The 13278-nt window shown below is 41.8% G+C and overlaps 1 protein-coding gene across 1 annotated transcript in view; it reads right to left on the reverse strand.

The window, feature by feature from the left end:
- The window catches only part of XKR4 (XK related 4), a 235905-nt gene that overhangs the window by 77175 nt on the left and 145452 nt on the right, over nucleotides 1–13278 (reverse strand). The window contains exon 2 of the mRNA XM_087735653.1: nucleotides 10033–10232. Coding sequence (XP_087591779.1) covers nucleotides 10033–10232 — 200 coding nt within the window. The remainder of the gene's footprint in view (nucleotides 1–10032; nucleotides 10233–13278) is intronic.

The following is a 13278-nucleotide window of genomic DNA, read 5'->3' on the forward strand; positions in this document are numbered from 1 at the left end:
ATATCACAAACTCATATTGATATGTCTATATAGTGCTATGTGATCCTGTGGTCTTTTTATGACCAGTTAATAGGCACTAAACAAGGACAAAGATACCAGCACAAATTCAGTAAAAAAGAGAGTCACCAGAACATGTTATTTGGGAAAAAATGGTGGAGGCAGTTCCACTCTTGTTCCTGATGTTGCTAGAGGAATTAGGGTTTTTTACTGCACTTAAACAGAAAGAAGAAAAATGCTCACTAATATCTTCTCTGGTTGACTTTCAGAAGGTTGAGGTCCTGTACACTGGGTTTGTTAGGGATGTGCTAAGAAAGACCACCAGCACTCTGCCAACTCTTTATCTTCCTGACAATACCTGCCACATTGCGTACATTGCCTCTTTTACATTTACAAGTTGTATTGACGTATCATACCTATAGATAGCTGAATGGACAGGGACAGGACATCTGGAAATACAGGAAATAAAGTCATGGGTGCAGGACAGAAAGCACTATAGGGTTACAAAGAGAACTGGAGGGTTATGGAAACATCATGGACTTGTAATCACTCCCTGGACATAGATACTGAAAGGGACCTGGTATTCAGAAAAGATGGAAATAATGGTAAATGCAGTGTGTGTGAATGGAATGACAGACTGATGTTTCAGAAAGGGATCCCTGATAAAACATTCTGTTTGCATACAAAATTACTTTGGGAAAAATAGTGGGTAGCTGTTAGAGTCTGCTGTAGAATTCCAGAGTTAAATTTGGATATGGGTAGAGATGTTCAAACCATTATTACAGGGAGAAATTCTGCAGAGAGTTGTCTCATTATGGCAGACTCCGATTTCTCAGATAGAGACTGGAGGACAAATGCTACTGAAGGCAGCCCAGATATTCTGGAGTGTGACAACTGACAGATTTTCTGACAGAAAGCAGAGAGGCTTCTTTCTAAACTTAGTTACAGAAAGTACTGAGGTTGTTATAGGACAGCTAATTGTAAAAAATAGCATTAGATCACATGAATGTTGGTTTAGTTTAAATAAAATGGAGGGATAAACAAAAATAGATCTGTTAGTAAGTCTGTCTATCCGAATTTTAAAGGCATGAGTGAAGGCAGCAGAAAATAATTGTTTGGGAACTTCTCTGTGGAGAAGACTTGGATTTTCTTTAAGGCAGAACACAGAAGAATTTCTGGACCTTTTAAACCCTGCAAAGCAAAAAACTTCAGGAAATAGCCTCAAAACCTAGCTGTATGCAAACCCACCTCAGAAATGGTGCCTAGATGGAAATGGGAAAATGGATGCTCAGCAATAAAGGCTGTGCCTTATAGGTCAGTTTTCAAGAAGGGGTCTTGAAAGAAGAGCTCAAAGACAGAGCCAGCTGATAGGAAACGAGAACAGAAAGGAAATCTGCATTACTGTAGATGGAAGCAAAACTCGAAGCTTCTTGTTTTCATCCAGTGCAACCAGAAAACCTCTGTTTCAGGATTCAAAAAAAGATGGTGTGTGAAATCCTGCTGCTGGTGAGAAGCATCTTAAAGAAGTCTCTCCACTCAGAACTGGTGCCATGTGACTGGAAAGAGGCAATCATCTGATGCATTTCACAAGTACCTGGCTAAAACAGGCCTACAATGTAGGCTTCAATACAATACAAAGCTTTAGAGCAACTTTTAAAGCAAAAGCTAATTGAAAATGAAGGTAAACATAAAAGAAGACGAAAAATAACAGATCATAGAATCATAGAATCTTTTAGGTTGGAAAAGACCTCCAAGATCATCAAGTCCAACCATTAACATAACACTGCCAAGTCCACCACTAAAACATGTCCCTAACCACTTCCCTGGGCAGCCTGTTCCAGTGCCTGACTACCCTTTCAGTGAAGAAATTTCTCCTAATATCCAGGCTAAACTTCCCCTAGTGCAACTTGAGGCCATTTCCTCTTGTCCTATCGCTTGTTACTTGGCAGAAGAGACCGACAACCACCTCTCTACAACCTCGGTAAGGTCTCCCCTGAGCCGCCTTTTCTCCAGGCTAAACAACCCCAGTTCCCTCAACCGCTCCTCGTAAGAATTGCTCTCCAGACCCTTTGCCAGCTTCGTTGCCCTTCTTTGGACACGCTCCAGCACCTCAATGTCTTTCTTCTTGTGAGGTGCTCAAAACTGAACACAGGGATATGTGCAAAAAAGTAGATCATAAGAGAGCCAGAGTCTAGGCTAACTTGATATCTTGCTTTTATAACCCCTTTCTCAACAAATAAAATGTGGCAGATCTAATCTATCAAAATTTTGGCAGAACGGTGATTACCATGCTAATGGGAAAGTATTGGTGAAGTTTGAGAAGATGGGGATTAGTAGAAGATAGCTAAGGCAGGTAAAGGAACTAGTTAAAGAAAGATACTGCAGGATTACGTTGAAATGCTATTGAAAAAATCTTGGGCTGGAGTAGGATTACTATTACTTTTTTCAGTACTGATTACCCTTGGAACCAGTCTTGTCTGAATGTTTCTTTTAATGACCTTGGTTTTAAAAAGTAATATACTAATAAGGTTTTGGGAGATGTTATCAATGTAGAAAAGGAGAGTGATATGTGGAAAAATCAGGAGTATCTTGCAGGCTGAAAAAGTAGAAATGAGATGAAATTTCATTACATGCATTTAGTTGCTAATAAATTTTTTTAATGTAATTGAAGCCTCGTCACAGTGACATGACACCAGAAGAGCCTGTTTGTTTTAAAGGATCATGAAATAACTAGGATTAATCAGTGCAATGCCTGAGCCAACAGGGAATTACAATCCTAGATCATACCTAGTGAGATATTGCCATGAGAAATATGAGAGCTCTGGAGAAATGTAATCTGGAGTACTCTGGACAGTCTTGGTCATCCATATTCACCAAAGATTAATTCAGACTGGAACTGATGAAGGGAAGGTCTATGAAGATAATCAAGAGAATGCAGAACGTCTCATGAGATGAGAGAATGAGCAGCAGGAGGAATGATTCTTATTTTCCCATCAAAGTGTCTCTTAATCCCATCTGTCTATCACAATAGTCCCACTGGGCAGGGGAGAGCAGTGCAATGCCTTGTCTGGAAGGATGCATATTTGGACTGGCTGGTGGCTGGTGCCTAACAAAAAGAATAACGGTTGAAGTCTGCCTGCTTTTTCCTTTAGTGGAAGCTCTCATTTGTCTTTTTTTTTCCTCTGACTTGGCTGTTTTTTTCACAACATTTAAAGAAACATAATTATCTTTGAGATGTTGGTGGTTCTTTTGTATTTGATTGAAATAGTGCAATGGATAAGAAGTTCTTAAAAGTCAGGACTGAAGGACAGAAATGGACTATATCATCACATGAACATCATTTCCTTAGGGAACAAGTGTAAAAACAGGGATGGCACAAGAATAAATAGGGGCAGACTGCTGATGAAATTAAAAAGGCAGGACAGCAGCAGCAGGTTCCTATCAATCAGAGAATTAAACCTCCAACTGGTATATTAGATACAAAGGGTATAACTAGTTTTAAGATTGTAATCAGGTTATGGAACGGATTATATGACAAGATCGCCTTCAGGAAGTCCTCTCCTCTCCTATCAGAAACAAGGGTGTGCTAATATGATGGCTCTATCCTAATGAGTGCAAGATAACATTTTAAGATTTGCAAAGGGGCCTACAGATCAGTTTAAAAGTCATTTGCAGAAGACACATTTACTCCATAGTATATCATATTTGTTCATCCTTGTCACTGAAAATCTGTTTGGCCGAGTTGCAGGCAGAATCTGTGACTATTGCTTGCTCTGCTTTTCTTTCTCTCTGGAAAGGCTGGGCACTGGACTGCAGTGGTGCAGAACCTTGACAGCACAGAGAAAAGCAGTGGCACCTTGCCCAGAACTCAAGTGCTGCACTTTATTTCCATACAAATATACATTGAATTGTATAAGATTTTACATCAGAATTCTTTTTTTTTTTTATTTAAAGAGCACTGCAAATGTAGGCAGCACTTTACAGAGCAATCCAAAATTGCTGTGAAGGTCACAAAAAAAGAAGAGCTATGTAAAAGCATAGCGTTGTCCTCACAAAAAAATCGTAGACTTCTTAAATTAATTTCAGTTTATTGCACTGATATGAAAAGAGTTTGAATTCCTGATGCACGAGGATGAGCTTTGCCAGAGGATTTTTTAATGAGCTAGCTAAGATATAATTTCCTTCTGCCAGATGAAGTTAGGACCTATCAGCCATGTCATAAACTGCTAGCAAGTCTCTGAACTTCTTGTTCAGCTCAGGCAGGAACAGCAATTTGTTTGGAGTAGCAGGACTGGAGAGCAATGCTTGGTGGCACTGTGAACTTTTGTACGCTGGCTGTGGTGTCAGCAGACGAACAGTGTAGGAGTTTCCAACAGAGCTGGTAGAAAATGGGAAAATGGTTGGCCAGGGAGATTTCATGGAAATGCAGTTTCAGCAGAATCCAGCAGCTCTATAGGAGTGTGGTGACTTCAATGAAACTTGATGAATTTAGAAATTGTTCTGAACTTCTCATTTTGCTTCTGCCGTACTGTCAGTCTATATTAAGAACTGCAGCTTTATATGATACAAACTTTGATTAGACTTTGATTAAACTTTGATAGAGACTTTGATTAATAGTACTGTATGGAGAAGCCAGAACAAACCCCCCAAGGGCTGATGAAGGAAAAAATGTCAAGTGCTGACTAGCCAGCATAATATGCAGTAAACAGGAATGAGAAGCTAATCTATAATTTAAACAATGTGTTAATTAATACAGCATAAATAATGAAACCTGTGGTAAATTCAGGGAGTAATCTTGTCTATCTGCTCATCTAGGAACAGCTGGAATACCATGCCTTTGAGTAAGATGACAGTAACTGCATGTTAACGCATAGGAGTCTCTTTCCAATTTGATGATCAGCAGGATTTTTTGCTTGATAGTTTTTACTAATTTTAAGATGGGAAGTCTTTCTAAAATCAAATGGCATAGTGGGAAAAATTGAAGGAAGTAAAAGGAGAGTGCCAAGGGATGACTGCTAGTCTGCAGGTGTGATTCCAAAATGAGGTGCCACAGAAAGGGACAGCCCTGACCTTCCCTACCCACCCTGATGCTGTGCCCCCCCTGCCTCCCCAGGGCTGGCAGTACCAGTCGTGTGACACCCCTCGGCCCCACAGAGTCCAGCTGGATCCTGCTGAGACTCAACCAAGTTAGCAATGGGGAACATAAAAGTGTCCAAGGGACCCCGTGTGCAGCCACAGGAATGCCAGTGACGCGACGGGAACATGCAGCTTGGGTGAGGCGCTGGCAGGACTTTCCATGATTAAATCAAAGATTTTCAAGGGCAACCTTGCAGGTAGGTTGACTTCAAATTATTGTGGAATAACCCCTCTGAGCCAATTTGCCAGTCCAGGTCTGTCTATCACTTTGTCAGCCCTAAGACCTGTTGAGCCAGCAGAGCAAAGGTATTGAGATGTGACCATTATGCTGGATGTCCAGAGACCCAACCAAGTGTCCTGGTTTCAGCTGGGATAGAGTTAATTTTCTTCCTAGTAGCTGGTATAGTGCTGTGGTTTGGATTTAGAATGAGAATAATGTTGATAACACACTGATGTTTTGGTTGTTGCTGAGTAGTGCTTACACTGGTCAAGGACTTTTCAGCTTTTCATGCTCTGCCAGGGGCACAGGACGCTGGGAGGGAGCGCAGCCGGGACAGCTGACCCAGACTGGCCAGAGGGCTATGCCATACCATATGATGTCATGCTCAGTACAAACTGGGGGAGAAGAAGGAAGGGGGGGACGTTCGGCGTGATGGCGTTTGTCTTCCCAAGTAACTGTTATGCGTGATGGAGCCCTGCTTTCCTGGGGATGGCTGAACACCTGCCTGCCGATGGGAAGTAGTGAATGAATTCCTTGCTTTGCTTTGCTTGTGTGCGCAGCTTTTGCTTTACCCATTAAACTGTCTTTACCTCAACCCATGACTTTTCTCACTTTTACTCTTCTGATTCTCTCCTCCATGCCACCGGGGGTGAGTGAGCGAGCGGCTGTGTGGTGCTTAGCTGCTGGCTCGGGTTAAATCACGACACCAAGGAAGAGTCTCGTAGCCTTTAGACTGATCTTACTGTGCCAGCAAATCTGCCTAATACTTAGTCTATGGCAGTTTATTGTGGAAGTGTTAGTTTTTACAGCAAAGACTGTGAAAATACTGCTTATTTACTAAATGGCTTGAAGGGAGGAGGGTATTACTTGCAGCCTTCTGAATTTATTGGGGTAATTCAATAATCCAAACACTTTTAACTCTGGTATTTCGGTTCCCTGTGACTCAGAGGTAGATCCAGTACAGGACCTGGTTGCCCAGCCCTCAGAGCAGAACTGAAAACACAGGGCGAAGGGCCCAGGTCCACAAGGAGTTTCAGGCGGTTGGTGTATGTAGGCTAGCACTGAGATCAGTTAGCCCACCCTGGCCTCCAGGCTATTGCTGTTAGACTGTTTCTGGCAGCTGAACTAGCTCACCTGCAGATGGTTCAGACACTTCTGTCCACATATATGCCCTTATGCAAACAGATGGATGCCGGATGAGCATCAGTTATTTCAGTGGACTTTCCACCATTGCTCCCCCGACATGCAGAGCTGCCCCATTCCTCATACAGTTCCCACCTAGAATAGGACTGGTGAAGCTAGTGACTCTCACCATGAAGCTGCTTAGGAGATGACTTTTCTACAGAGTAACTACGAGAGAGGAGAAAAAAAAAAAACAAACAAAAGCAATAGAGTTTGGAGGTGCAGCTGGCTCAGCAGTTGCTATGGGAGTGCTGTGCTCAGAGCACATGAACAGAAAGGAAGGGAAACAGACTCCCATGAGGAAAAGACTGAGGAATTACTTATTTTCAAGGCACATCTGTCTTCTAGAGAGTAGATAATTCCTCAGACTCAAAGGAACCACCAGGGTGGAAAAGGTGGAGGTAATAGGGGGGTTAGCACAGCTCTAGCTTAGTCCAGCATCATACTGAAGTTGTCTTCTTGAGGAATTAGCACTGAGAAATCATCAGCTTCCCCCATAAGCCATTTCACTCCTTCCACTCTGGGAGGGACCTGGCTGCTGGCTGTATGCAGAATAAGAAACATCATTGCCTCTAGTTGTGCCAATTTTGATGAAATCTTAAAGAAGAATCAGATTTTTAGATAATTTAGATACTGTTTTATCAATACTCAGATTCTCTGGGTGCCAACACAGAAGAGAGATGCCACTCCATAATGACTGTCTATGGACTCCCGCATAAGCAGCGTTCTGCTGCAGCAGTCATGGTACAGTGGTGCACAATCCTTGCTAAAAGTTTACATTGCAGTTTTTTAATTCATGCTTGGGGACCCCAGGCAAGTCCTAAAGGATCCTTGTGGTGCATCCTCTGGGCTTTTGAAGTGGCCCTCACTGCAATGTATGAAAGACTGAGAGGGAAGGTTTTGCACACATTGCACAATATTTTTTTTGATCTTCATAAGGACGTATGTACATGCCTCTGTGTATTCCTTACCTTGATTAGCAGTGCTTAAGGACTGAAATAAGAAATAATCCACACCTAGCCAACACCCATTACAAAACGGGGAATCTTCAGTCACATGACAGCATTCTCCTGTTGGGAATGATGCTACTTTGGTGCATTTGGAATGGAAAATATACAGTTTCATAAATAAAATATTTAACAGTTTTTCTTGTGGTCATTAATGGCTTGATATTAGAAATACTCTGCTTATAGGCCAAGACATTTCCAGTATCATTGACTTCCCATGCCAAATTTGTGGTTTGTGATGGAAATATAAGAACATGGACCGGCGATGGCACTTATCAGTTGTCATGATAACTTTGTCCTGCGGGATAGAGAACTTAAAGAACAATAATAAAAACCAAGTAGCATTCTCTAAACAAAGAAAATCAATCAAACACTGTTTATTGATCCATGTTAGAAATCTCTATAACAGGCTCAGTGAGCGGACAGCTAGCTGAAGCATATACCTTATGGTTAGGCCTTTTAAAACACCCAGTTGTAGCATGATACCACTGAGAGAAATTATGCTCTTCTTATGTAGCCTCACAGCAAATCTACCATCCTATAGTGCAACGCATTATCCTTAACATTTCTTTAAAAAAGGAGAGAGAACAGAAAAAGGATTTTCACAGCTGGCAATGTACTAAAACATATTAGCTTTCATCAGGAGAATATAATGGTACTACTGTTTAAGAAAATGCTACAACCTTGTTTAATTTTCTTAGTTTTTTTTTTTAAATGGAGCCTTTTATCCTTGGACGATGGAAGAAAATGGGGGAAGAGAGGATAAGTAAATATTTTCAGCCTTCTCAGCTGAAATCCATAATTATAGTTTTATTCCTTTCTGGTTTCTGATACATAGATTTCACAGAGCTGATTGCAGGCTTCAGGAACCATCTTTGCCTTTTAAATAGAAGCATTTTAGGTTTTCTCTAATTAACAACCACTTGCAGAGTACATCACAGGCTCAGTGCCTACTCACCAGCCAGGTTTCTCATAGACAGATCTGTTATTGCACTAAAATGAGGGTGAGACGCCTTCTGTATTAATAGTTTATGAAGATAGCTAAACTACAGCTGACCATACAGTATTCTGGCTATGTTCTTCTCCTAAGTCTCTCTCTGGAGTCTCTTTTTCTGGGGGGACAAAGCTTCTTGACGTGATAAGACCTTCTCCTGAATTATAATAGTTTGGACTGGTTAGTGTGGGGCAGCATCATTTTGAGAAATAGCTCTAGGAAGTGCTTAGGCAACCTTCCTTGTACAGAGCACCAACTAATTAAAATAGGAACTTTGGCTTTCTTTTCCCCTTAAGGTGACAGAGTTTTAGATCTAAAGAAGCAAAACCAAAAACCACAGGAAGCAGGGCAGCTGTTGTTAGACATCAGTTCAAAGGGGAGGTAAATGAAAAGCCTCTGATTTATCCACAGGAAACTGCCCAGGATCGAGGTCTTCACACAGTTACCCGCTTTGTTCCCAGTCCTTTTTCACCCACTCAGTCTCACTGCATGTTACTCATAATAAGCTAACTAGACCCAGAGCTTCTTGGAGCAAGGTGATGTCACAGATTTATCTTGTACAGTGGCAAGCACTTGAGTTGTTTCTTAAAAACAAATGGCAAAAATGCTGCATTTCCTTCCTCCCTCTGTCCCTCCGCTCCTCCTCCTCCCTTCACTCCTCACCACCTCATGATGTTTGTGTCACCTTCTGGATCCCAAGTTCTCATTCACGTCATTCCCTTACTAATAATTTCTGCCCAGGTGCAGCCATAAGGCAAAACAACGGTGCAATACAAAAGGAAAGCTGTCAGGTAGCCAGAAATAGCACCAAAAAAGCAGTAGAGAAGGAGATATTCTTATATCTGTATTGCTGACTGACAAAACCCTATGGCAGGACATATGCATGCATTTACCATTTTAAAGAAGTAATCATGCTTGCTGAAAGCATCAACCTTAGAAGGAAACCCAGAGCTTGAAGGAATGAGTATTGTTGTAGGGCTCAGGAGATGACTTGTATTATTTCAGGTAAACATGGCCGAGAACTGATGGACATGTATTCCATAGACACTGGCATTTTCTTCACAGAATAGCTGTTTTCTGCTGTGCTGTTTTCTGTTTTGCATAATACCATATGAACCTCATTACTGCAGTTTGGAGGGTTTTGAACATTTACAGAAAGAAGCATAGGGAGAAGAGCAATAGTTTGATTGATGCAATTTTCACATTGGCCCAGTGGATAATCAGAAGAGCTCTTCTATTACAAGGACATGCAGAAAGCAAAACATTATAAATCCTAGCCACAACCCAGGGCCAATAAGAAAGGCTAAAAATCTCCAACAACACAGGCTTTCTTGACAGAGTCATTGTTAACAGCTTAATAGCAGCTAGCAGGCAAGATCTGCTCTTATGCCAGGAGTACAAGGCACACAGCAGTTTGAAAGAAGGATAAATATGTATGTATAGAAATTACATCTTCCTAAAATGATAAAAAACAAATAGATTAAATGAACCCCTACCTTGGAGAGCCTGAAGTGTACGAGTCTGTACAACAATACAGAGCTGCAGGACCAGCTGTGGTGCACTTTCCAGAAACGTGGCTAGCAAATGCAGCATACTCACATCTGCATACTCATACACCATTTTCCAATAAAACCTCCATCTGTCATTCTCTCCACTCCGTCGACTCCGGATACCCAAGTATATTGTGCGGAAATACCTAGAAATAAAAGAGAGAGGTTACAGAAGTGCAGAATGATATTTTACAGGTAACACTTCCGCTTGAGAATAACCAACATTTTTTCAATGTACTTCAAAATAATGAACATTTATTTAAAAGGATTATTGTATTGCAATTTGTAATAATTGATGTGATGAGTAAACTAAACTGAAGACAAGCCTTGCCTTCATAAAACCATTTTAAAAGCTTAGCATTGTCTTATTTGTTAAATAGTATTCCTTTCAAGGACCTAGTTTTCTGAATTGAAACATAAGGGGGATGTGTTGATTATATGGCCTCCCTCAGAGTTTTTTCAAATAATGGGGGGATAAAAGCTGATTCTGCAATGGTCTCTACTCAGAACCTGCAAAGAAACTATCTCCTTTCTGCATGACTCTATGTGGGCTTGGAAGACCACCTGCACTGCAAGCCTGGGGTGGTCTTAGCCTGGGGCCCTGCTATGGCCGAGCTCATTGCCTTGCTTTTCCAACTGTCTAATGCATTGAATATCATATTTCAGATGCTGCCAAATATATAGTGCTTTTTCTCATAGTTTGGCTATTTTAGGATGAGAGAAGATGTAGCTGTGAGTTCCTATTTTAGGAGGAGCGGAGATCTGGCTGTGGGTTCCCTTGGTGATTAGAAGTGACTCACTACGATAGCTCCCGTGCAGCAGCAACAGTAAGAAGAAGCAGGAGCCAGAAGCCCAACAGGCGGCTGCTGCTGGCAGTAGTAACCAGCAGATGCGAAAAGTAACGGTCAGAATGCACGTGTCAGCTCTGGTGGCCTGTGCAAGCAGGGGGGAAAAACACCTGGTGACCAGCCAATTAAATAGATTTCAGTGGGTTCAGGAGCAATGAGTCGTTTTAGAAAGCAAGGGATGTCTTCTGATCACCAAGCCACCTGGCTGCCATAACATTTTCATGACCCTTGCAGAGCCTGCGGCCGTCTGCTGCAACGCACCCGTGTCACAGCGCAATGACCACCCTGGGTGGCCTTTGATCTGCTCTATTATTCTGATCTGCTCTCTGGTACTCTGTGTCAGAAATCCTAGGCTCCCACCCTGCTCCTACAAATTTAGTTCAAAACTAATTAAGGCTGGCTGAAAAAAAAGTCTCACTTAATGAGAAATTCTGAAGATTAAGATATTGTCTTGCATCAGGGTGTCTTGCATCTTACCGGAGTGCCCTGTTGGGCTACTAACTGATATGGATCTCTGCTTCTCTTTTTCTCACTGTATCTTTCACATCCTGGTCCTGAAAGCATATCCTTATGATCTTTTTCATATGTTTTCACAGCACTTTTTTTTTTTTTAGTGAGATTATATTTTCTAATAAGAAAAATTTTAGTAAATTTTAACCACTTCCAATATGAATTGTTTTAATTGGTTAAGATAAAACATTTTAGTATTTCTCCTCCTTTTCGCAAGCCCTTGTCTTAAAACCCTTTTCATAACTGGTGGAACATGGTGAATTGTGGAACCTCTTTTTATATAGGCTGCATGCAACCTTTCATCCCTCCTCTGTTCAGTTGTAACTCTGGAGGTATCTTCTGCTGATGAGATTTTTGGCCTCTGACTGGCAAACAACCCAAGCCTCAGCTGCCCCCTTGAAGAATGACCGCTGTGCTTGTACCCAGTAAACTCTTGCACCCAATGCACCCGCCACTGCAGAGCAACAGCTTTACTCAGGAACATGCATCAAACAAAACTAGGGAGTAGCACAGAAAAACAGCCGAGAGCCCAGATCTGAGCCTGCAGCATTTCTCTTGACAATACACATCCTAGCAATATAAAAGGAAAACACATTAAATTCACATTTAAATTAAAATCACACCAGGTGGCTTTGAATTTTATCAAAGTCCCATGTGGGAGTGAAGCAGCAATGAACCACTCAGAGACTGAGACCACAGAGGTACAGTAAACAAGACAGCAACCCTACCTCTCGTGCAAACACTGAGCAGGTCTAGATGGGTCAGAGTATGATGGGATAACAGGGGCTCTCCGGTGTCCTCAGGGTTAGGTAAAGTGAAGTGGCCTGCTACCCAGATCTGAAAGAAGTCACTGAACTGGAAAAGCATCTTTTGCTGCGCAGTTCTGCTAATGGGGTCCGTTGGACCCCCAGGTTCTCAGTCACAATCAGTTTAATTGTTCCTAGACCTCACATTAGTGTGCTGCAGCACAACAGGGACTGGTAAGACTTGGATTTCCTTCTGCAGTTTTGGGTGGGGTTTGTTTGCCTTGCCTCATGTGTCCTCCCAAGGGGCACACCTGGGAATACTGCACACAGCGGGGGCAGAGAGCATCTTCAGCATCCTTCTTTTGAGATATCACTAACCCTTGCTATAAATTCCTAAAGTAGCTTTGGCTGCCGAGGGTTGTGCCAGGAGGCTCTAGCTCTGCCAGTGGAGCCATCTGCAACTTCAGTTCTACAGCATTTGTGCAAAAAATACTTTCCCTATTTATGAAAATGACATGCTGTGCCAGGCAACGTCCCCTAGGGTTCTTTACCTGCTCTGCAGAGTGGTTGTGCATGGCAAATATGTTGTGATTAATGAACCCTTATGGAAATATTTCCTCTCCCATTGCACTTTATTGTGAAACAGTGGCAGTGAGTTATTGGGGACTGGGGAATCATTGCTCTTTGTCTACTTAGCTCTCTGCAATTTAGACACAAGAGGCAGAGGAGGAAGATACTTTCTCTTTTTACACACTGGGGACCAAATTTCAGCCTAGGGTGGTATTTTTTTCTGTCCTATCAATTTTGGCCAAATTAATTGCAGGCTGAAATGAGCATTTACACACGTAATTACTGTCACTGATTTATAGGCACAATCAGGTGACTCGACAGCTAAACATTCTCATTTGCATCCACAATTAATTGCACCAGCAATTGATGTTAGGTGTGCAAATTAGCAGTTATTAAAATAAAAAGATGGTCTCATAAAATGCTTCATATATCAAAGACATTTTTTTCCCCTAGTGAAATCGAAAGAAGAAAAAAAAATGGGAGAAGGTGCTTTTCTTGTTGTGGTTTCCAAATATAGC

The sequence above is a fragment of the Nipponia nippon genome, unplaced genomic scaffold, assembly GCF_047370975.1.
Source record: "Nipponia nippon isolate SJK-2023a ecotype South Korea unplaced genomic scaffold, ASM4737097v1 scaffold_1, whole genome shotgun sequence".
Taxonomy (NCBI): Eukaryota; Metazoa; Chordata; class Aves; order Pelecaniformes; family Threskiornithidae; genus Nipponia; species Nipponia nippon.